Source organism: Plasmodium knowlesi (genome assembly GCF_000006355.2).
Source record: "Plasmodium knowlesi strain H genome assembly, chromosome: 1".
NCBI lineage: Eukaryota > Apicomplexa > Aconoidasida > Haemosporida > Plasmodiidae > Plasmodium > Plasmodium knowlesi.
In genome coordinates, this window is record NC_011902.2 from 175,323 (window position 1) to 199,963 (window position 24,641).

General features: G+C 38.7%; 3 protein-coding genes across 3 annotated transcripts; 1 reads left to right on the top strand and 2 right to left on the bottom strand.

Annotated features, from left to right (window-relative positions):
- Nucleotides 1–2,714: 2,714 nt before the first annotated feature.
- On the top strand, nt 2,715–4,459 carry PKNH_0102900 (KIR protein; the record flags this gene model as incomplete). The annotated part of the gene is made up of 3 exons (XM_002257488.1): nt 2,715–2,741; nt 2,948–3,835; nt 4,169–4,459. 3 exons carry the CDS (start codon nt 2,715–2,717, stop codon nt 4,457–4,459), a joined length of 1,206 nt encoding a protein of 401 aa, XP_002257524.1.
- A 1,375-nt stretch (nt 4,460–5,834) lies between these two features.
- PKNH_0103000 (calcium-dependent protein kinase 3, putative) lies at nt 5,835–9,452 on the bottom strand (the record flags this gene model as incomplete). The annotated part of the gene is made up of 1 exon (XM_002257489.1): nt 5,835–9,452. The coding sequence occupies one exon, from the start codon at nt 9,450–9,452 to the stop codon at nt 5,835–5,837; it is 3,618 nt and encodes a 1,205-aa protein (XP_002257525.1).
- Nucleotides 9,453–11,627: 2,175 nt separating this feature from the next.
- PKNH_0103100 (E3 ubiquitin-protein ligase, putative) lies at nt 11,628–24,412 on the bottom strand (the record flags this gene model as incomplete). The annotated part of the gene is made up of 8 exons (XM_039113734.1): nt 11,628–11,653; nt 11,939–12,075; nt 12,253–12,387; nt 12,541–12,701; nt 12,801–12,922; nt 13,084–13,180; nt 13,362–24,029; nt 24,332–24,412. The coding sequence occupies 8 exons, from the start codon at nt 24,410–24,412 to the stop codon at nt 11,628–11,630; spliced, it is 11,427 nt and encodes a 3,808-aa protein (XP_038969362.1).
- Nucleotides 24,413–24,641: the final 229 nt, after the last annotated feature.

The window sequence follows — 24,641 nt, forward strand, 5'->3', positions numbered from 1 at the left end:
CACACACTTATTCCGCACAAGGAAAAATTGTGTGTACATAGGTGTTGGCACAAACAACCTTATAAAAGCATACATACACTTTACACGAAAAATGTAGACAGAATAACGAGAATATACGGAAATGGCTGGATTTAGCGTCCCGGGTTAAAAACAAATTTGGTTCCGGGTTAAAAACAAATTTGGTTCCGGGTTAAAAGTAAAGTTTGTTCCTGGTTAAGGATAAAAGTGGGTTTCGGGTTAAGGATAAGGTAGGTTCCGGGTTAAGGATGACGTATGTTCCGGGTTAAGGATGACGTAGGTTACGTTTTAGGGATGACGTAGGTTACGTTTTAGGGATGAGGTAGGTTCCCCGTTAAAAGTAAGGTTGGTTCCGGGTTAATCGTAAGGTAGGTTACGGGTTAAAGGTAAAAGTGGGTTCCGGGTTTAAGGTAGAAGTGGGTTCCGGATTAAAGGTAAAAGTTGGTTCCGGGTTAAAAGTAAAGTTGGTTCCGGGTTAAAAGTAAAGTTGGTTCCGGGTTAAGGGTAAGGTGGGTTCCGGGTTAAGGGTAAGGTGGGTTCCGGGTTAAGGGTAAGGTGGGTTCCGGGTTAAGGGTAAGGTGGGTTCCGGGTTAAGGATAAGGTGGATTCCGGGTTAAAGGTTAAGATGGGTTCCGGGTTAAGGATAAAAGTTGGTTCCTGGTTAAGAGTAAAGTTCGTTCCTGGTTAAGAGTAAAGTTAGTTCCGGGTTAAGGAAAAGGTAGGTTCCGGATTAAGTGTAAGGTGGGTTCCGGGTTAAGGATAAAAGTTGGTTTCTGGTTAAGAGTAAAGTAGGTTACGGGTTAAGGGTAAGGTAGGTTACGGGTTAAGGGTAAGGTAGGTTGCGGGTTAGGAGTAAGGTTGGTTCCGGGTTAAAGATAAGGTAGGTTCCGGGTTAAAGATAAGGTAGGTTCCGGGTTAAGGATAAAAGTGGGTTCCGGGTTAAGGATAAAAGTGGGTTCCGGGTTAAGGATAAAAGTGGGTTCCGGGTTAAGGATAAAAGTGGGTTCCGGGTTAAGGGTAAAAGTGAGTTTCGGGTTAAGGATAAAAGTGGGTTCCGGGTTAAGCATTAAAGTGGGTTCCGGATTAAGGGTAAAGTAGGTTCCGGGTTAAAGGTAAAAGTTGGTTCCGAGTTAAGGAAAAGGTAGGTTTCGGGTTAAGCATAATATAGGTTCCGGGTTAAGGATAATATAGGTTCCGGGTTAAGGATAAAAATTGGTTCCGGGTTAGCGATAAGGTAGGTTCCGGCTTAAAAGTAAAGTGGGTTCCGGGTTAAGCGTAAGGTAGGTTCCGGGCTAAGGATAAAAGTTGGTTCCGGATTAAGCATAAGGTGGGTTCCGGGTTCAGGATAAGATGGGTTCCAGGTTAAGGGTAAAAGTTGGTTACGGGTTAAGCATTAAAGTGGGTTCCGGGTTAAGTCAAAGTAGGATCGGGGTTTAGGGTGAATGTGAATGTACGATTAGGGGGGTTAAAGTGAAATTATGATCAAGGTTTTGGGTTAAGTTGAAAGTAGTATCAGGGTTCTGGATTGAGGTAAAAGTAGGATCAGGATTTAGGGTTAAGTTGAAAGTAGTATCAGGATTCAGTGTTAGAGTGAATACAGGATAATGTTTTAGGTTTAATTTGTGTAGAGTATAGTTTTAGGGTTTAGGGTTTAGAGTTTAGGGTTCAGCGTTTAGGATATCTGAATTAAGGATTTTGCGATATACTTTTTTATAATTAATTTGTTATGCGGAATACATGTATGTCCTGTTTCTTAATGATTCCTTTATATGGGATGGGGGAAGTGCACTAGATGGGCTGAGGAGGATGAAAAATATATAAAAATGAGAAAAATATGTGCGGGGATTTGTTGGAGTGCATTAGAGGAAAATGGAAGAATAGGATTAGCAGAATATAAAGAAGAATAAAGAATAAAGAAGAATAATGAGTAAAGAAGAATAAAGAGTAAAGAAGTATAAAGAGTAAAGAAGAATAAAGAGTAAAGAAGAATAATGAGTAAAGAAGAATAATGAGTAAAGAAGAATAAAGAGTAAAGAATAATAAAGAGTAAAGAAGTATAAAGAGTAAAGAAGAATAAAGAGTAAAGAAGAATAAAGAGTAAAGAAGAATAATGAGTAAAGAAGAATAATGAGTAAAGAAGAATAAAAAGTAAAGAAAAATAAGGAGTAAAGAAGAATAAAGAATAAAGAATAAAGAGTAAGGACGAATAAAGAATAAAGAAGAATAAAGAATAAAGAAGAATAAAGAATAAAGAAGAATAAAGAATAAAGAAGAATAAAGAATAAAGAATAAAGAAGAATAAAGAATAAAGAGGAATAAAAAGTGAAGAGAAATAAAGAGTAAAGAAGAATAAAGAATAAAGAGGAATAAAAAGTGAAGAAGTATAAGGCGTGTACAGAAATAAATTGTAAGGTATAGAATTAGTTGTGTTGCTTAGAAATTAACGCTTAGAGGAATAAAATAAAAAAAGAAGAAAAGAAGGAATGAAGTAGGAATGGAAAAAAAAAAAGAGGAAAAAGAAAATACCCCCCCAAGTGTGAAACCTTCCTTTTATATGTCATTATGAAATGAATATCAGTTCCTACATGTATTTCTATGTAATTTGGAACTTCTGAAAATAACTTGTCAGGATTGTTTTTTTTTTCTTTTCATATATAAATTTTTTTGTATACCTATGGAAATATATCAAATGAATCATGACGACGGCGAATGGAATATTAACGGTAAGCTCTATTTTATTTTAAAAAAGAGGGGGTTATATTTCAGTAATATTATCTTCATATATATATATATATATATACTATACACAATATAATAAAGTAGAAATGAGAAGTATATATGTATGCATGCATTTATACATGTATACATATGTATATATGTATTGGTATATATGTATGTATGTTCCATTTATTTTATATTTTTGATTTAGGAGGGATGTGTGAATAAATTACCTTCAAGGCAAATGTATAAGAAGTTGGAGGGGGATGGTCAAGGTAAATGTGATGAAGAATGGGATGACGCAAAGAAAGTGAGGATGCAGCTGAAATCGTACAACATACCAGAAAATGCTTGTAGTAAAATTATGAGTACACTATGTTATATAGAAAGGTTAAGGAGGAGCAGCAGCGATAATGGGATTCCAGAGGAGTATAAATTTTTTTATTATCACGTGGGTGACATATTATTGAGAGCAGATAAAGATTCGATGTTCGAGCAATATATGGATAAAGTGAGTAGCATTATAGCGGTGTATGCGAGTGAATTGTCCAAACATTTCTGGACCCCCGATAGTACCGTTAAGGTCGACTTCCCAACACGCAAAACAGTATTCGATTATTACAAAGACAAAAACACTATACAGGATCAACTGAATGGGGGGAAACAGCAGTGTAATGCTAAATATCATGCACACTTAGAAGCCATAGAGAAAGCCTATGAAACTGAGCATGGAAAATGTAGTGGCAACAGAAGCAGTGATTGGTGTACTAAATTTAAAACATATTTCCCAGATTATGAAACTGATGGTAAAGACAGTTTAGACTTAAAATGTGAGCAGGTGGATAATGGAAGTTCCCTCTCAAGTAGCGACTGTGCGCTGGACATTAAAAATACGAAAGAGAATGAGGGGGCTACTATTACATATCGCACGGAAGAAACACCTGCCCCGGAACTCGATTCCACATCCAGTTCAACAAGTTCCTCACATCAACCTTTCTCTTTTAATAACTTCTTTTCTAATGAAAACAATATGGTTACATTGTCTTCTGCTATGGCTGGAACAGTTGCAATTCCATTAATTGGTTCCCTTCTATATAAAGTACAACAATTATAATAATAGAAATAACCATTACACATATATATACATATACATATATACATATATATACATATATATACATATATACTTATATATACATATACATATACACATATATATACATATATATACATATATACTTATATATACATATACATATACACATATATATACATATATATACATATATACTTATATATACATATACATATACACATATATATACATATAAGTACATATACATATATATATACACATACATATGTATATGTATATGTGTATATATATATGTCCTTTTTTTTTTTTTTTTTTTTTTTTTTTTTTTTTTTTCAGTATACTGATATATTTGATGGAATAAAAAACTCCCTCTTTGGTGGCAGCAATAATACAGGAGGAAGGAGTAGGGGAAGAAGATCTACTTTTCAACACAATGATCAACATTTTGACGGCTTGGATTCTTCTACAATGGGAGACGATTCTTCCACCTTAGGTGGTAGCTCCACCGATATTTCTACCATCTATAATGATGATGATGGAGGACGACGTCGACCAACCGGAAGAGGAAGAACACAGGCAGGAATAAATAATGGAAGACCAGGAAATATACGTTATTATGCTACATAATATTCCTTTTCCTTTTTTTTCCTTTTCTTTTCTTTTTAATCTTTTTTTTTTTTTTTTTTTTCCTTCTTTTTTTTTTTTTTTTTTTTTCCTTTTTTTTTTTTTTTTTTTTTTTTTTTTTAATTCTTAAACTTTTTTTTTCTCTTTAATATAATGAATTAATTAAATTACATTTTTTTCTTTTTTTTTGGTATGTTGAATTATTAATTTTTTTTTTTTTTTTGCAATATTTCAATTAATGTTTTCTCTTTTATTTCTTTTTTTTTTCTCCCTGTGTTGATACACACCGCAAGGTTCTCAAAAAAGAAAACAAAAAAAGAAAAAAAGAAAGAAAGAAGAAAAGGAAAAAAAAATATACGTAAGATAGTTCCACCATGTTTGAGCGTTGTAACACACATTCTTATAAAATTTGTGTCCTTATATTCCCTCCTTCCCTGGGGGAGGGTCCTATTGTTCGCGCAGTTTCCCCTCCCCCCCCTTTTTAAGGAAATTGAAGATAAGCAAAGAAAAATTTACAACAGGAGGTGAAAAAGGAAAAAAAAAAAAATAAAAAAAAAACGAAGTCATTGTTGCAGCTACCCTCACCGTTGGGTTATTTACCTTCTGTCTGCTCCCCCTCACTACATTCCAAACATTTCAGTGCTCATCGCTGTTTTCCCCCTTTTGAGTCTGCTCGTCCGTTCGGTCGAATTCTTAGATCCCTCATCTTTGATATTCATATTGCTTGAAAAAGTTGTTTGCAGGACTTTTACGTGTTTTCCCAGTTTTACCACGAATAATCTACATCCCTAAGAGGGATGCCCCCATGTTATGAGGGGAGGGGTACCTTATCCAGGGATGGTGTACCCCCGCCCCCGACATATTTAATATGCCTGTTCCCTTATACTTTTCCCTAGCGCTTTAAGAGGGGACGTTCAGGAAGACGAAAAAAAGGCAACATTCAAAAATGAATATATTATCTACAAAATTCTATTGAAATCAAGTTTTTCAAAAAAAAAAAAAAATTACAAAAACATACGGTACTAAAAAAAAAAAAAAAAAAAAAAGGTTATATTGTGGTGAGTGGGTGTAAAATACAGTTGGTAAATCTTCACAAAAAAAAAAAAAAAAAAATTGAAATTGCCTAGGCCACAAACCTGTGGCATAAGCACAAAAGGATGCGGGAAAAAAAAAAAGAGGTCTCGATTGGGTGTGAGCCGCAAATGAGCGATCACGACGTAGTCCTGGGCAGTCCGTTCGAATTTAAAAAATTAAAAACAAGTGGGAAATATTTAAAAAAAAAGGGGCAACCGTTCTGCGAAGATGTGCGGAGGGAAGGTACGTTCTTCATGAGGAATACACTCGCTTCCTCCATGTCATATTTGCTCCCGCGGAATGGTCAGGCGAAAATTTTGTTTTCCAAAATTTCGGAGACGCTAGTATACTGATCGTCGAGGTCAAGCGATAAAGACCGCCTCAAAATCTCAATCAGGTAAATATTTTTGGCATTGATTCTGATCTGATTAAAATCTATTTTGATGTTTTGCAGTTTCTCAATTTCCTTCAAATTATTGTCCAGGAGGCAACTATTTTTGCAAAAATAAATATTATTATTCATTAGGTGTACATCCATTAATTTCACAAAATAAGTGCAGGTTACGTTATGGAACAGGAAGGAAAAAGGAATTACTATGTCCTTATTTTTTTTAATAACTTCATTTTGCCATCTGCTGAGACTTTTCCCTTCAAATAGGTAAGGAAAATTTTTAAAAAGAATTAAAAAAATTGTAACTCCAATGCTATATATGTCTGTCTTTATGCTATATATTCCCTTCAAGCAGTACGGAGACATGTACTCCTTCGTCCCAACAATCAGATCGTTCCAAATTACTTTGTCCCCTTCGTTAATGAATGTTTTCTCCGTGTTGTCTGTGCATGCAGATAGAAATCCATTCTCTATCTGACTTATATAATTGTAATTAAGGGAGGCTGTTCTCTTGCTGTTCCTGTGTACCATTATATAACTATCGGAGTAGGGAGGGTACATGATACAATTTTTCCGCTCTTCATTATTCCTCACAAATTTGTTAATGTACGTGTTATTCGAGTAGAAGTTATTCGTTAGGAATTGGCTTCTGCGTAGAACATCTCCCCCCCCTTTCGCATCGTCCTCCCTCGTGATATATTCGCAGTTGTATGAGTGCTTTGGGAGAGCTTCGTTCACTTGCACGGAATTGGCGTGTACGCTGTTTTGGGCAAAGCTAGGATTGGTCAAGATACGATTGGTGCAGTTCCCATTAGTGACATCCACTTTGGTGGCCCCTTCCTCCCTATCGCAGCTACCCAAATTATTCTCGTCCAACCCCTCCTTTGTGTCGCTGCCATACAGGTAGTTGCCCCTCCCCACAGATACATCAAGCTCCCCATACATGTAAACACACATATCAAAATCAATTATCACAACCTTTTCGAAATCCTTGTCCTTGAACATGAGGTTGTCCAGCTTAATATCTCTGTGAATGATTGAATTTGCATGCAGAGCGTTAATTCCGTTCAATAGTTGGGAAATAATATCCTTCGCCTTCTCGAAAGGAATTTCTTCTTTGGATACATATTCGACGAGGTCTGTCCCTTCACATAATTCCATGACAATGAAAAAGTGAGAAGGACTCTCCAGTACATCATAAATCTTCACTACATTATCATTATTAATCTTCTGTACAATTCTGTAAATACTTAAATATGTACTATAGCTCATAATAGACAGTTGCTTTTCCTTGTTCACACTTTTGATGGCTACGTATCTTCTGTTGTTCGTGTCAAAGCACTTGTACACAAAATTGGAGCAGTTATCTTTTATCAGCTTTACCATTTTGAAGTTCTTCCAAATATGTTCGCAACTTCTTAGGCACTCCACAAATTTATTTCCTATGTGCAAGACACAGTTTAGATCGTTCCGATTTATCGCACTTTTGTTCCTATTTCTATAATCCCATTCTTTATCCGAATGATCAATCCTTTTTTCTTCCTCTTTGGGAGTATCGTAACTTTCCTTGTTCGTTTCACTCTTTTTGACCATCCAGTAAGGGTCCTTCTCCCTGTAGCCATATATTCCGTGACTACCTTCTTTCGTTCTTCTCTTGCCTTTCATTAGATTATCGGAGTTTACTCCAAATGACTTATGAGAATTGACCCATTCTTCGTGACTATCATATTCAGGGAGAGTTGTCTCCCCTTCCACTTCGCTTGCTTCTTCCGTCTGCTCACTCTTAACGTTCTCCTGGAAATACGATTGCCACATTTTTGTTCGTCTCCCCCGATGATTTCTATTTTTTCTTAGATTGCACATTTTGTAATTATTTTTCCTGCTGTGCATTTTTTTAACAGGGGCTTTACCTTTACATTTGAGACACACAATGGACCATTTAACTTTTTGTTTTGCTCTACACATGCTTCTGCGCATTGTTCTGCTTTTGAGGGAATAGGCCAACTCAACGGTGCTATATATTCTGTCCCATTTGGTTAATTCTGTTCCACTGTGCGTGCTCATGGAGCCCCTTTCGGGCTTCGCTCCTTGTTGATTTCTATCTGCGCTCATATCATTAGAAGATTTAGAGTTTCGAGTTATCTTTTCCTCCCGTATACTTTTTATCCTACCAATAGAAAAGGGGTCTCCCCCAGATTTTTCGCCAAAATGAGTTCCCACATTACTTTCCCTGACAATCGGCACATCTTCTTTATCAGCACGATATCCGTTGTGGCCCCCCTTAAAGGACTGACTCCCCTTTTTGCTCTTCCCTACAGTGCCTTTGGTTTGTACCCTATTTAGATTATTCCTTCTGTGCAATGTTACATCAGTTGTGATAACAGTCCCCCCATGGCACTTCTTATCCGTTCTACCAATTCGCACTACAGATTTTCCCATCCTGTTCATAATGCAAAGAAGGGAGCTATCCACAAGGTTGATATATCTTTGACATAATTGAATTATATTCTTTATGTATTTATTCCTGCCAATTCTATTTTCCATAATTCTAATAACCTTTGTGCGATGGAAAAACCCCATGTTCCCCCGATCAACAAATCTTTTTTGTCTAATTTTTTCCATTTCTAGCATGTGAACAATTCCCACACTTCGCTTAACCAGTTTGATGAACAGTACTCGTGATCTTCTTTTACGAGTTTCCAAAATGGGATCATTATAGATGCATTTCCTTCTACTTATTCTGCTTATTTCCCTCTTATACAGATGGTGTAGTTCCGTCCACATGGGTGTAACGTCCAGTGGACCACCTTCCCATTTACTAATCTGTTGTATCAAATTAATGGCCCTCTGATTCTTCCTCTGTGACAGGAAGAAGCGCACAAAAGAAATAACCCTCATGATATTTTTTTTTATCTTTTCAATTCGGTACTGAGCCACAAATGTGAGGTAATGCCTATCGAGTGAGTAGTTCGCACTTATATCTTTCCGCCTGATCAATGTCCTGTGACAAGGGGAAGACTTTCTACTTCCTTCACACACATGCAGGAGCATACACGAATATTGCGCTTCTTTCTTCAAATTTCGACTGCGCTGATCGATGTGATGATTTACTCGGAGGGTGTTCCTTCCGATGTAACCCCTCGTATCTGTTCTTTCCTCTAAGACCTTGTTGCCACATCTTCCATTTAGACAAAAACTATGATCGCAGCTGATGTTACAAATGGGAAAGCAGCGAAAGTGGCAAGACTCATCCGCCTTAGGCTCCACCGTCGTGGTATTATCACTGGCCTTAATATCTTCCTTTGATGGTGTTTGTTCTAATGCAGGTAACACCTGCTCCTCTGGATCAGCTTCGAGGAAACTACTTCTGCTATTTGTGCTATTCGAATGAGTTCCATTCACAGCATCTCCTTCCCCCGCTCTCCCTTTGCGCAGAAGGGTATTGCGACTCCCCGTGTACTTCTTCCTTTTCCTTTTTCCTTTAACTATTTTAAGAAAATAATTACACATAAAGCATTTATGTATCTTCATGTTATGGTGTAATAATTTTTTTTCTTTTTATCAAGTTCTGAACAATTCGTGTGAAAAGTGCTAGGAACTCTGTTCTTCATAATCCTAAGGTTGAGATGAGTCCATTTTGGGGGCAGGGGGGTTAAGTTGTCCTACACTGATAAATGCAGACAAAAGCAGCGAAAAAAAACTAGGGCAAAAACGGAAGTAAAAAAGAGTACCTAACTCTAAATTTAAATGCAAATGGGAGCTTAAACGGAATGGCAAAATACATACAACTAGGGAATCACATCAAAAAACAAAGCAAAAAGAAAATGTTAATGATCATACGGAATGAGCTACTACTTTTTTTTTGTTACTTTTCCTCTACAGGGCTGTAGCAACCTGAAAGGTTTCACCCGGCGGATTCGCTGATGGTGATGTGTATATGTCGTGCGCTCGTTCCGTCTCTCTCTCAATTACATTGCATTTCACTCTCTCTGTCTCTCTGTGCTTGCTTGTTTGCTTGTTTGCTTGTTCGTTTGCGTGCTCCGTGCTGATCAAATGAGTACGTATGAATGTACATGCGCGCGGTAGAATGGCAAACTAACAAAAATGTAAAGCTAGCAATATTGTAAAAATGCAACACGACAGAATGAGCAAGCAGCCAAACTGCACGTTCGAATGGAAATGTCTTTTTCTCTGGATGTGAATGAGAGTAATTCACCGTTTGAGGAATACAGTAAAATAGCGAGGTCTCCGCTCTGCATCACTCGGTGCACACCCTACGGGCTACGTATCCTCCGTTGCAGTGTAGCGCCTTTTCCTTCGTTTCTTTTTTGGGTTATTTATTTTTATGATAAGGTTAATGTTAAAAATTAGAAAATATCATGCTCCCGGAGTTGCAATTTTTTTATTATGTTTCATTTTTATCTTTTTATAGTTTACCTCTTTGGTTCTTAATTTTTAATTTATGATTTTACTTTATTTTATTTAATTTTTTTTTTTTTTTTTTTTTTTTCATGATCTTGTATATTTGTTCAGACTTTTTACAACTTTGGAAATATTGCTGAATTTTTCTAATTTTATTCCTACGTAAAATTAGATTTTTTCCTATTTTCCTCAAGTTTACAAAAGTGTAAATTTCTTATTTCCCGCAAAAAATTAAGCGAAAAAAATATCTTGTCTACGGTATTCTCATCCATAAGAGGAAAAAAATAAAAAACTCGAAAAAATACTCATAAATATATTAAAAATTATATTCAAAAAAATATTAAAAAATATATTCAACAAAAAATATTCAACAAAATATTCAACAAAATACATCAAAGTAAACAGCTTTAAACTGCGTTAAAGTAATTTTTTTAAAAATGTACGTAAAAGTTGGCGAAGTGTGTACCCGTAATTTGTTTTCCGTTTAGGGGTTATTTTCTCTCTCATTCGCGCATCGTTCATCTGTTCACTTTTTTTATTTTATTTTTTACGACTTTGGTTGTTTTGCCCTATTCCGTTAACTGGTGAACATATGGTAGTGACACTCTTTACCTCGGGTGGCAATTAGAATTGTGCACCTAGACCAAGGGGGGGAATGCGTGAGAACAAAAAAAAAAAAAGGGGATACTCACTTGGCACTTGGCACGTTTTGCGTGCTATACACACTTTCCGGGATCAGCACCTTCCACCTAGTTTACACCATTCCTCCACTTTACAACACACTTTGCACTTACAACTTAGCCTTTCCCAAATGCCCTTCTGCGCAATCATCCTGCTAACAGTATTCTAAACAAATTTGTGAGTTAAGAATTACGTTAAGGGGAGGTTATACGCATACAAGGTTTATTTTATTCTTTCTTTTTTAATGAATTGAATGGTTGTGGATGGAATAGTGGGCCTGTACACACACATATAGGCACAATGTGTGCAATAAGGAAAAAAAAAAAAAAAAAAAAAAAAAATTCACACAGGGCATGTAACTCATGTCCTCTATGCACACACACACAAAAAAAAAAAAAAAAATCAGTGTACTCGTATGGCCTTATAAAAATGGCAAATTTCCGAGAAGCTTACTATTTTCCCATATGGGTAGAACGATAAACTTTCATAAATAAGGCTAAGGCAAAATGCCATTTAGGGTTGCTACTTTGAACCCCAAGATCTTGCAAAATGCGCACCGTGTGAAGAATACCACATTGGGAACTCAGTTAAGCTTCCATGCAACTACGATAAGGAGAAAATCTTCTGGCCTATTGCGAAAAGATATGGGCAAAAGGGTGAGAAAAAGAAAATTAAGCGCAAAATAATTTATCAATGCGGGGAAAGAGGGTGATATATCTGGCAGTATAGTCGTATGCTTGCTAAAATGCACCTATACTTATGTACATGTACTCGTGCCTGTGCGTCCCGATACTGGGCGATCAGCATATGCCTAATTATGAGCAGAGCTCAAACCGACATATGTAATGCACACGGACACGCATAGTGGTGACAATAAGGCACCCCTCCGGCAAATGATCCAAAAATGTTTTTACCTTCATTAATGGCGTACAACAATCTGTTCCTGAGCTTTTCTTTATTTTTATAATCGGGAATTTTTAAGTAGTTGGTACAGGTCATTACACTGGGCAAATCGTTATTGTCCTCCTTCTTCACAACTTTCATTAGAGGCCTACAAAAGAGGGAGAGGGGTAAAGATCAGAAAATTGGCAAGGCGACTTCAAGTGATACTTTGCAAGGTGCCAAATGGCAACACGCTTAATTGGGCGAAATGGTGGGGTAACTTGTGCTCCTTTGCATGTCACCGATTGAACATAAAAAAACGAAGCGACCCACGCATGTTACTCACTTCAAAGCTGCAAATCCTTTATTCGGCAAGGCAGACGTTCCGGTGCAGAACTTAACAAACAGTTTCCTCTCTTCCTTGTTGAACTCCGATAAAATTTCGATCAGGGTGATAAATGTAACAGAATCGTTGGTGTACCTGAAGTGGTGAGAAGGAAGGAAGAATGAGGTAATTTCATGTGTGCCACACAAATGAGTGGATAACACATACAAATGCACACACCAGGGATAATCACGCATTTCGTTTTTCTTTCATTTTTTTTTTTTTTTCTTTTTTTTTTTCCTTCTTTACCCATGGTCCGGCTTAATATATGTCGACAGGTGCAGCTTCGTCCAGTGTTCGTCATTCTCGATATTGCTGCCGAAGAGGTACTCGCAAATTTCCTCTTCATCAAATATGTTGGTGCACAAGAGGGGGGCGATCGTGCTGAAGCCGAAGCGGAAGGCCCATATCTGCAAGGACAAAAAAAGAGATATATGCATGTAAAGCGGTTCGCACAAAAGCGATGCACACACACACACATGCTTGCTCAGCGTCCCGTTCAACTTTACCTGAAACTTTATCCCCTCGTATAACGAATACTCGATGGTTTTATTTATGAACAAGTCCAGGTTTTCGTTGTTCACCGCAATGTTGGCTCCGTTCGGGATTAGCTCAACGGGTGGGTCGCTCCCTGTCAAATTGGAAAAGGAAATCATGTGCATTCCATATCACAGTGAAGGGCATGTACCAACATGCAAAAGCACACCGCGCAGAAAAAGCAACAGTACTGCGTACCCGGGGAGGCACGGTTCACAATGCCTCCCTTTCGCCCCAATACGAATGGCCAATTACCTAATAGGGTAAAATCGAGCATCAAATCCTCAACATTCTTGTTCTCCTTTCGATACTCCAGCAGTTTATTTATGCTGCTCATGTTGACTCGGTCGATCTGCACAGGGAGAAGGGGAAAGGTGGGGCGGTAAAAAGAATGTCAACTGAGTAACATAACTTGAAGAAACTTTCATTAAGCTCCTCTCAAACGTAAATGTGCAAGCGGATGATCACAAATATCGATGTTAATCACTCCTTCTATATGGAGCCAATTCTCCTGATACTCCTGACAGTATTACCGCTTGATAGTGCTGAAACTTGGAGATGTTAACATATCCGGAGTTGTTCATAACCAGGTACCAAAACAGAGGGTGCAAATTAACATTTACGTTCCTATTGTCTGTTAAAATTTTTGCACACAACTGACCCAACAATTTGAAGTACTTAAAGAGTCTATTTTCAAGGGTGTCTTGTTCAATATTGGTTATCTTCTTTCTGCTCTTCTCGTGCAATTTCTTTTGAAAGTTTTCACTAAACTTTCTGCCTACATTGTTGGCCATCGGTTTGTTTGATTCATCCTTATTACTCTTGTTCTCAGCAGTATCCTCCTTGATTTTTTCATTTGCTTCATTGGATGTCTTTAAATTAATTTCCTGTGAAGATGATTTGTTTTCCATTTCGCTTATGAGTGAAGTGATAATATTTTGTGCTACTGATGGAGATAAGTTTGCTTCATCATTTAGGTTAATTTTTCTTCGTGCCTCTTGCTGTCTACTTACCTCCATATCATTATCTTCCTTCATAAAATGCTCCTCGAAGTCTTTAGTAAATAGCTTATATCGCTTGACATGCACACTTTTGTTTTCCATTTCGCTGGTCTCCTTTTTCTCATTGTCTGCGATTTGTTCTTGTTGAACATCGCCAGAGAGGAGATATTTCTTTTTGCTGTCTTCACTTTTCACAATTTTCGTATCCTCCTCCTTATTCGTTTTATCAAGTTTTTTTTTCTTCCCCTCGTCTTCCTTACTTTCTATACCCTTGTCCAACAATTTACAACAGTGCCTCTCAGCTTTCTCCTCCTTTATCGACACGTTGTCTACGTTTCTGGAGCTGCTCCCTACACCCGACACGTTCATCGATTTGTTTGGCGTTATGCCTATTTGCGAATCCTTTATTTCGTTAGATTTAGATGCATGGTGTTTTTTGCTGCTTGGCCTCTTATCCGTTTTCTTTTTCTCAATATTGCTCTTTCCTGTATTTTCCACCACCTCTTCCGAATCGAATTTTTCCTCTTCCTCGGATTGGGAGGCGACACGTTGTGGGTCTTTGCCTATCTTACCTGTGCTACTCGGCGTATCCCCATGAGGGTCAATTTTTTCAATGCCCTGGTTTACTTCCTCTCTGAAGTGGTCAACTGCAGTTCCCCCCTCCTCTGGAGCGCCTTCCCGTGCCTGCTTCATTTGCACACTTTCTGAGCCTTCCACCGGTGGTAATCCCTCCTTGGTATCCACCACCTTCCTCTCACTCATCAGACTCTTCTTCTTACTTTCCTCCTCCTGCTTCTCACTCGAGCCTACATAACACCTAATCCTTTTCTTTTTATTTTTCTCAGAGTTAATATATTCCTCTTCCCCTAATTTAATTATGCTCTCCATTCTGGCGTCAAACCCAGTGTTCTTTTTGTACGAACACGCGTTGCTCGTTGCGGGGGTGCTTTTCTTTACACTTGAGTCGGTCTTATCCTTGCGATAATTCTCACTATAGGTGTTCTTCTCCCCAGGAATATCACCCTCTTCCTCCTCATAATCCTCATCATCCTCCATGTTGTCCTCCTCCGCTTCTTCATCTCCCTTGTTGATGTATTTTTTCTTCTGTTTGTTTTGCCCTTTCGTTACGTCACTATCGGTAAACAGTTGGTCGTCCCCCTTTTTATTCCTCTCACTCGTACCTTTGGCTTGTTCATTTTTTTTCTTGTTCCTCTTGCTTGTGCTGCTGACACCACCTACATTCGTTCCATCCCCCCCGGTACATGCATTATTCTTTTTCTTGATCTCATTTTTTTTACTACCTTTTTTAATATTCTCAGAATTCTTCTTCCCCTTTTTAGACTTCATCTTGTTTCCTAGGAATTCCATTTCGGATAGATCTTCGTATTTCCCGAAGCTGTTGCCTTCATTGGTAAACACATTGGAATTCATGGAGTAGAGGAAATGGTTAATTAGGCTGTTCACTGAGTGGTAGCTGCTTCCGTTCGCCCCTTCGGTAATAACATTTATGCGTCTGTTTAGCGATGACGACGATGACTGAGTTGGGTTAGCATTTTGCAAATGGTACCCCTTGCTACCGAGGTTGCCAAGGTGGCTGGCATACGCGTAGTAATTATTTCCTCCACTGTGTGCTCCTCCATTTATGTTGTTCGCGCTGTTCAGTCCCATCAGCTCCGAACTCTTCGGCTTCTTCAGTAAATTAAAGTCGAAATTATTTAAGTCAATTTTGTAGGAAAGGGGGAATAAGTAAGTATCCTCCAATTTGAACAGTTTTAGTTTTTCCTTCTTTAATTCTTCTATCACTTCATTGTAGAATTCTAGCGAAGGCCCTAATCCCGTGCCCTCCTCATTGAAAAACTCGATGTCCAAATACGATGGAGTAATAAAATTTGAATTGATAAAATGCATATGATTAAATATTCGAAAGGACGAGTCGACCATCTTGTTTCGGTGCAATTTAATCTTCGTCCTTGGTAAAGTTAAAGTTGTATTATCGGATAAAAAATTAAACAGCTTTTTCTTATCACAGTTATATGTATAATTTGCACAAACGGAGAGTAGATGCTCCTCCGTTAGGGACTTATTACCGAAACTTATTTTGTCGTTGAACTTTTCCACTACTTCTTTTATCTTCTGCTTGTAATTATATAAGCCTCTATAATTTCCAAAATAAACTACCTCAAAGAATAAAAGCCTTATATCAATGTCCACCACAAAATTGAACAGGTAAAAAATCTTATATACCCATGATGGGATCTTTTCACTGAATAGGAAGAGAGGATTATTCAAGTAGTACATCACCTTGTTGTTAATGCTGTTCAGAATGAAGCACTTTTTCTTTATATCTTTTATGCCCACCACAGGATTTATCTCTCTATCAGGAGTATTTCCTTCACTCTGCCCATGTGCTACTTCCGATGCCCTTTCTAAGAACTCTTCCTCCATCAGGATATTCATCTCCTTTATCGTTTCCGCGTTTAACATTTCGTTGCAACTTGACTCGACATCTCGCACTTTGCACATGGAATTATCCCCGGCTTTGTTATTCAAGTAAAACGTCAGTAAGGATGGAATGTCACACATATTAAAATGCCTACACAACAAGTAAAGGAACTTGAAAAACATAAAATTGTATATGTTCTGTAGGAAAATATCCTTATCTTCGTCTCGTGCTTGTCCAGATTTTCCCTTCGCCCGTTGACCTGAACGACTACTCATTTTTCTGGCACATTGATCTTCCTTCCGAGATCCACCACTACGCGTCCTCAATCGTGCAGAAACTTTGTCTCTTTTCACAATTTCGCTGTACATAGGCATGTAGTTAAATAGGAGGTACTGCTCTTCCCCACTTGGAATAATGTCATTCTGATGGTTACTTTCTTTTGCTTGTTCCCCTATTATGGTGTCCTGGTTGATAATTCCACCTTTGCGATACTTCACATATAGAGACCTTTCCCTCTCTCGATTTCTATGAATTCTATCCACGAGACTTTCCCTTCGCCATGTTCTACTGTCCTCCATATCACTCTCCCCTTGATGCACCAGAAAGTGAATGTTGTGTAGATGCGTACTCAACATCACGTCCTTATTAATGTAGTGTTCATCCAAGAAAACTAACTCGGTCACTTTCCTCATTTCGGTTTTTAAAAAGGTTGACAAGTACATCGAATCACTCTCCACACAATTTCTCTGCGACAAGAAAAGATTCAACTCCTTTTTCCTGTAGTGCTCTTTTAGGTAGTCTATCAAGAAGGAGGGTTTCTCTTCCCCCTCCGAGAGGTGCTCCGCGTAGGGCATTATCTGGTCTGCATCATACTCGTCTGCGTAGTATTGCCCATCCGTGAGGTCCACGTTATTCACCCCTGCACTTACGTCAGCCTTTTGATCGTTGCTCAATTTCCCCCTGGTTTCCGAACCGTCATCCCGCGCTTCGTGCTTCAATTGTTCCTTCTTTTTCGTATCCTCAGTAGGATCCCCTTTCAACATGCGGAAGAAGCACTTTTTGGAGAGCTCCCCCAATCCCCCATTTTCCGCAACATTCCCATTCCAGGTGCCATCTCGCAAATCATCCGCGTTGTATAAATTCTTAACCAAGTCGAAGGAAATGTTAAAAAAATTAAACTTCTCGCTAACAATTCTACAGTTTAACGGGGTTTCAATGCTGGATTTGATTTTCCTAAAGGTAATGGGATCTACATAACTGTAAAGATCGTCCTGGTTTTCTCTCCTCTCGTATAACTTCCTTCTCGTTTCCTCATTCAGCTCCACTGCATTGTTGTTCGTTTTCTTTTTCTTAGATACAATGTGTATATTGCCTTTACCACAGAAATCATCGGGCAAGAAATTCAAGCAAGAAAGCTCATTCTGCTTTCTCTTTTTAATTACCTTGAAATTTATACTATGAGTGTTGTTTCCGATCTGCGAGGGATAACCATCACCCGTGTAGAGAGAACCACCAAGGGAATAGTTCTCCGACGCTGAACTTCCATTTCCATGCCCATTCCATAGATACCTTATTTGACTTTTCATTTGCCCATAATGTATAGGAAGTAATTCTACAATATCGTTGTACACGTAAAAATTGTCTGTGTTGTAAAAAATATTCTCTTCATTAAGGCAAGCTGAATTTCTCCTCATATAATACAGATCGTTGAGTTTTATGAGATATTCGGAAAGGCACGAATAGTTGTGTACATCAATACCGTTAACTGACAGGATAACCAAGTCATCCTCCTTCGAGTAGTACTTTGCATTAGCATTTCTGTTGCCTCTGCTTAGATTTTTCTTTATGTAGTTTTCTACCTTATTGAGCGAATCAAATATGTTGAAGGTGGCGTGTAGGTTCTTTGGCCTATCCTGATAGTTCCTTCCTAAGAAGAGCAGTCTGTGGGTAAGATCCTTGGTGTAAGCATTTCTGTTGTGGACCACACCTCTTGGGCTTCTTTGCAATTTTGAAATTCCTCCTCCGATGCTCGCGCTCAGTTGCTTCTTCTCATCATTTATGTCTTCGACCATTTTGTTGTCCTTCCTGTGATTCCCGACCTCATCCTTGGTAGCTCCGCATTCAGATAATTTTTGTCCTCCCTGAGAAGTTAATTCGTTCAGCGCAGTGGACTCGTTTGCTTCACTTTCTGCGCTCGCTTCGGGAGAGCCCTGATTCATCTTCTCCAAAGACAACGAGATGGGTAAGCCTTCATTGAGGGAACTGAAAATCGACACGTTATCCACGTACAGACCGTTTCTCCTCAAATGCACAGGGAAATGACAATTGTAGTTATTATATATGCTCTTGTTTTTCTTTTTATCAAATTCTGTGCTGTCATTATTATCATAAAATAAATTTTCGTAAAATGAATCCTTCGGAATGTAATCAAAATGTTTGTAATTGCTTCCAGTGAAATAATCGAATAGATTACTATGTCCCTTCTTGCTTTCATTCAATTTGTTGTTTTTTTTTTTCTTTTCTTTGTTTGCCTTGTCCATCATTCCTTCTCTTTCTACTCCTGCCTTGCTGTGCACGTTGTCGGCATTCCCTACCATTTGGTTCTTCGCTTCGTCGGGATCTCTTTCCCTTATGATTTCCACTTCCTTGGAGATCTCCTTTAAGACGTCGATGATGGGTATGACTGGGTTGCCCCGGTTAGCTTCGCGGGATCGGCGCGCTTTATTATTGTTCTGTGTGTCCTTCGCGTCGTCAGCCTCATCTTTTTCCCCTATCTGGAACTCCCTCTGGATGTTCTTTATTATCCGCATCTTTTCGCAATTCACGTCAAAGGCGACCTCCCCTTGGTCCTCTTCGCCGTCCTCCCCCTGGATGTTCCTATTCAGCTGACCATTCCCTTCATTCCCCATTTCCCCCGCGGCAGCACCATCATCTAATATGCCCCCCTTGCAATGTGATGAACCCGCATTTTTCTTTTTCTGTTCAGCCAATTCGATACGGCTACATTTGCCACTAACCCCAACGTTCTCCTCGTCCTTCTCCTTCTTCCTTCTTTGCTTGATAGATTTAACAAAAGCATCATTGTTGTTTTTCCTGTACTTGGGGATAAATAGAGAATTGAGGTTTTCGCTTTTTAGCGACGGGAAATCATCGTAGTTTTGGGTCCAGGAATCCACGTTACTACTTCCCTCGTGATAAAAAAAATTGGATTTCTCTAAAGGTGTGATTCCGCCCTGCTCCTTTTTCGCACCACCATAGCTCCAGCTGTTGTTAGGAGCCTTCCTACTATCTTTGAAAAAGTATATGGGCAAATTGTCATGTACGTTTAGGCACTCCCTTGTCAACCGAATGAGTAGCGAACACTTTGTAAAGGACAGGTTATTCATAATTAAATAATAGTGGTAAGAGTCGAAAATATCTGTCACTACACCTTTCATTCTGTTCAGTTGCACTTCATCAATATCATCGATCACTTGGTCTCCACCCAGTTCGTAGAATATCCCATACAACCTTCTCACGCTGTTCAAAAATAACCCCCGTACGACTTCTCCCTTTTTGTTATGGTTATTAAACAGTAGGGCGTATAAAAAGATGTACAGTCTAACATTTCTGTCGATGCTTTTTAGCAAATTTAGAACGTTTCTCCGATTGATGTCGCAGCATGCGAGGGAACTGTACTTATTCTTCAAGTCGTTATTCCCTTTCTTACCCATTTCACTTGGCCCGTCCTGATAAAACAACTTCTGGAACAGAAAAAAATACAGACGCTTTGCCACATTGTATTGGTAGAAATAGATGGAAGCGTCTTCCCCCATGGAGGATAGATGACCAAACAGATTAACCAAATAGCAATAACTCAAAACGATACCATTGTAGCATGTGCGCTCGTCAACAATCAGGTGACTTAAACGTATGGGTTGGGCGCCATTCTCCATTTTGTTCTTCTCCTTGGCTAGCTTCATATTTTGGTAGTTCAAAAAAATCACCTCAAATTCGAGGGAAATATTCTTCATTTCCCTTTCCCAATTGAAAAATAGGAAGTTGATCCTTTCACATCGGCCCTTTCTAACACCTTCACCGCAGTCCCCTCCTTTCTTATACAGCTCGTAAAAATAGCAAAACATAATATTGTAGATTTCTTTGTTCGGACACAAGTATTTACCCTCACAGGTAGAATACATATCGTCCATTTTCTTTTCCAATATTTTACTAATGATATTCTTTAGCACGTGTAGATGGGATCCATGGTTGTCCGATAGCGGGTGCAACACATGGGCAGTGCCTTCACAAAGCGCATAACCATTTCTATTAACGAATGCTGTATTTCCTCCCCTCTCCTCATCCTTTACAGACTCGAACATCGAATTGCCCCCAATGAGTACTGCAAAGTGCTCCACAATTCTACACATGATAATACCACTAATGACTGACGACTCCGATAGGTTATTCAAAACGAGATTCCTGATAAAGGCACACGTTTCCTTGTGGTACAGAAAAATGTACTCAAGGGAGTTGACAAACTCCGCATCCTTACTCAGGGTCAAAGATATTTTATACATCGAAATGAAAACAGACAATGTGATAACTACGCACAAATACTTGATGTCGAAATAGACAGTCTCCTCGTATATTCTGTACACACTCGGTATGATCACCTTTATTAGGGTGGCCAGGTGGTTAAAGTGGTTCCTATAAAAATCCAACTTATGTTTCTTCACGTCCACTGGAAACGTGTTCGGCATGTATCCATCGGGGGTATTGTCGGGGGGGAAAAATCCATCATCACTCGAATCCACTTCAACGTTGTTCTTTCGCCCGATGCTGCTGTTCTTTCCGTCTTCCTCATCTGCGCCTTGGTTTTTCCCTTGCTTCACGAAGGCCTCGCCACTTAGATTCGTGCCCATGTCGTAATCATAAATCACCAACCCGTTAAACGTACACATTGGCAAAAAGGAGTACAGCGTAAACAAAAGGTACAGAGTTAAAAAGTTATTACTTTGGTACTTCTCATTTTGAAAGATCTCGCTAAACTTGCTCAGGAATTCACTGTTACAGAAATCTTCAAGTATATTATCACTGTGATGTACCAAGATAGAAATGATATAAAAAGTCTCCATGAAGGCGTACAAGTTATCCTCAATTTTACACTCTATCAGCAACTTAATAATATTATTTCGAATGTTAATGCTGTATATGCTTTCGATCTCTGCGCAGAGCTTGATGTGAGTGCTTTCGCTGCTATTCAGATGGATAATATTTTGAAGCAACTTGTTTTGGTGGTGCACAAAGGTGGCATTCTTCTTTTCGTCCTTGGATGGGAACGTGCCTTCCATTTGGGGGGAATCTTTCTCCCTCTCTTCTGCGCCATGAGAGGAAGATTCCCTCATAGGCTTCTTCGAACCTTTACCCTTTGATCCGCTAACAGGGCCAGAGCCTTTTAAAAATGAACTCAGAAAACTGACATTATCATTCGACTTGCTATTTTTGAAGTTGATGCTATCGGATAATTGGTCATCCAAAATGTACACATCTTCGTCCTTTATCTGCTCCCTCTTGGCTCCCTTTCTACTACTTTCTTGGCCCTTGTTTCTGCTGTCCTTCGGGTCTCTTCCCCTTCTGTCGTATTCGCAGCTGATCAGGTTATCATCTTTCTTTAACTTGCTCCTCTTCTGAACCTGTCTCTTTGATTTCCTCCTTCTGTCCTCTCCATCTATCTCCACTTCATCATCTTCGCTACCCTCACCAACGTCTATAATATTGGGCACTTCTCCAGCTTCCTCCACATCCTCGCCATCGTCCACTTTTTCCTTTGTGCAATTTTTTGGTTTCTTCTTGCTCTTCTTATTAGTTGAGCTTTCCTTCTTCTTCTTCACCTGCTTGTTAGACTTTACTTCACCCAGATGTTCATAGATAGAGTCATCCCCAGTATCGTTGCCTCTTTTCTTGTGAAAATCACTCGTTTGCTCTTCATCCGATATTTCGATCACTTCCCCTTCACGGGGATTATCTCCCGTTTGTTTCTTTGCCCTTCCGCTTTTCACAAAGGGGGTACCAGTTAACCCCTTCATTTTTCCTTTTCCCTTTGCACCAGAGGCACCCTCCTGTTCGCGTTTTTTTTTTTTCCTTTTATCAGTCTTCTCCATCAATTTACTCAGATACGAGTCTCCCTTGGAATCTTTTCTACGCGCCAAGGAGCTCCCCTCTTTTGCACCTGCGCCATTATCGGTGACGGAACGCCTCGTTTTCGTCCTCAATTTGTTCTCTTCCTCCAACCGAACGATGATCATTTTATCAAGGAGAGATCTCCAAAGGGTGCATATAATATTTAGTATATGAATATAATGGAAATGAAAAAAATTTGTAAAAATGGAACAGTAAGGAGTTATATATTTCGTTATGTGCCTATGCTTGCTGATATTGTTAATCATCTGGATGATACAGAAGAAGATTTTTTTCTGAATGTTTACATTGTAGAAATCTATATGCATCAACATGTACTTTATACTTTTTTTTTTCAAAATAAGCATAGGATCTTTCTCTACTAACTTTTCGAAAATTTTTAAAATCACTTCAGCAACATCAATGTATTCAATGTCGTTCAGTTTTCTGTTTAGGATATTTATACCGTCTTTGTTGTTAATTACATACCTTATGGTTTGGGGGTATATATCCAGAATTGCATATATACAGCACGTGGCCGTATAAATGATATTAATATATTTTACATCTATTGCACATGCATCGTTTAGAAAATTTTGTTCATTTTCTTCTGTGACACTTGATTCACATGATTCACTGGATGAGTCGCTCGAATTGCTAGAATAGGAGAAGAAGTCAATGCTTTCATCTTCGGAGTTTATTATTATTTCTTTTTTCACTCCTCTGTTGGTTGCTTTCTTTTTTGTTTCTTCCCCCTTTGGCTTGGCACCTTGTAGGGCCTTCTTCGTACTTTTAGTCTTCTCCCGCTTGGCTTCTTTGTTACTGCCTTTGTTTAATCGATCATTGATACGCTGACTGGCTCTTCTGCTGGTCCGTTTATTGACGCATCCACTCGCACGCTTTTTTTTACCTTCGTTGTTGCTTTTATTGTTTCCCTTGCACTTTCCCCCCTTGGCTGCATCTTTCCGCTTTTTCTTCTTTCTCCCCTTTGCATTAGCATCGCTCAAGGCAAATTCGCTGTCGCCTTCGCTAGCCTCGCCAACGTTGTCTACCTCGTCCACCTCATTGTCTTCCCCCTCTTCATCATCCTGATCATCATGATCTGCGTCGTCCTCCTCATCGTCTTGACACTCGTCTACTTCTTCTTCCTCCTCATAGTCGTCATCGTCATCGTCCTCATCCACCTCATCCTCCTCTTCATCATCATTGTTGTTGTTGTTGTCATCATCTTCTTCTTCTTCTTCATCCTCATCCTCCTCATCAACATTTCCATCTTCATCAAAATCAGACGCATAAACCCCTATACGTTCCTGTATTATCTTAAAAAAGCTATTCAGCCCGCTATCCATCGTGTCCTTAATTTTCACTGAGCCCATATTTTTGGCACTCCCCACCCCTTTGCCCTTTTTCTTACTGCCACTCTTCCCACTCCCGACATTACCACTGTTGCTGTTCCTTCCATATGCATTGTTGTAATTCATGTGTGGCTTATTAATCACATGGATCAGTACGTTGATGTATTCTTCCATCTGGGAAACGGACAACCCGCCATCTGCAGACAGGTTCAGCTGTTCGTAAAGGTCATTCAGGGCAGCTAGCTGTGAAGGTGAAAAAAAAAAAAAAAAAAAAAAAAAAAAACATGTGAAGAAACTGTCGATGATACTTCAGACATTCCACTTAAGAGCATATACACACAAATGTCCTTCCTTTCACTCAAAAAAGATCATTCTCGCATTTTTCAGTTTCATATTTACACAGGAACAGCATGTACAGACATGTACTGATCTGCATCTGCGCCGTTACAAAACATATCACAGTGGAAAAAAAAAGAAAAAAAAAAAGTCACGTTTGTCCTGAAGTAGGTTCGCACGTATTGCGCAAAATCAAATGCAAAGCATACCTTTTCCGATTCTTCTCCATTCTTTATACTATTCAAGATATACGAATTATGCATATTTTCATAAACTAAATATTTTTTCATTGTGACTTTTTACATCTGAAGGTTACATGGTTGAGTATCTTCTCCTCTCTTCCTGCAGAAAAGGCGCTATGTTGAACTTCCTTAAAACGCAGTGGACAGATCTGTGCTGCGCGTACGTACAAAGTGAAGGGGTAGCTATTCAAAGGAGAAGCTACCTGATCCAAAGGTAAAACTTCGTACACACTACTGTATAAGGAAACACGAAATGGACAACTGCGTAACTCTTGAG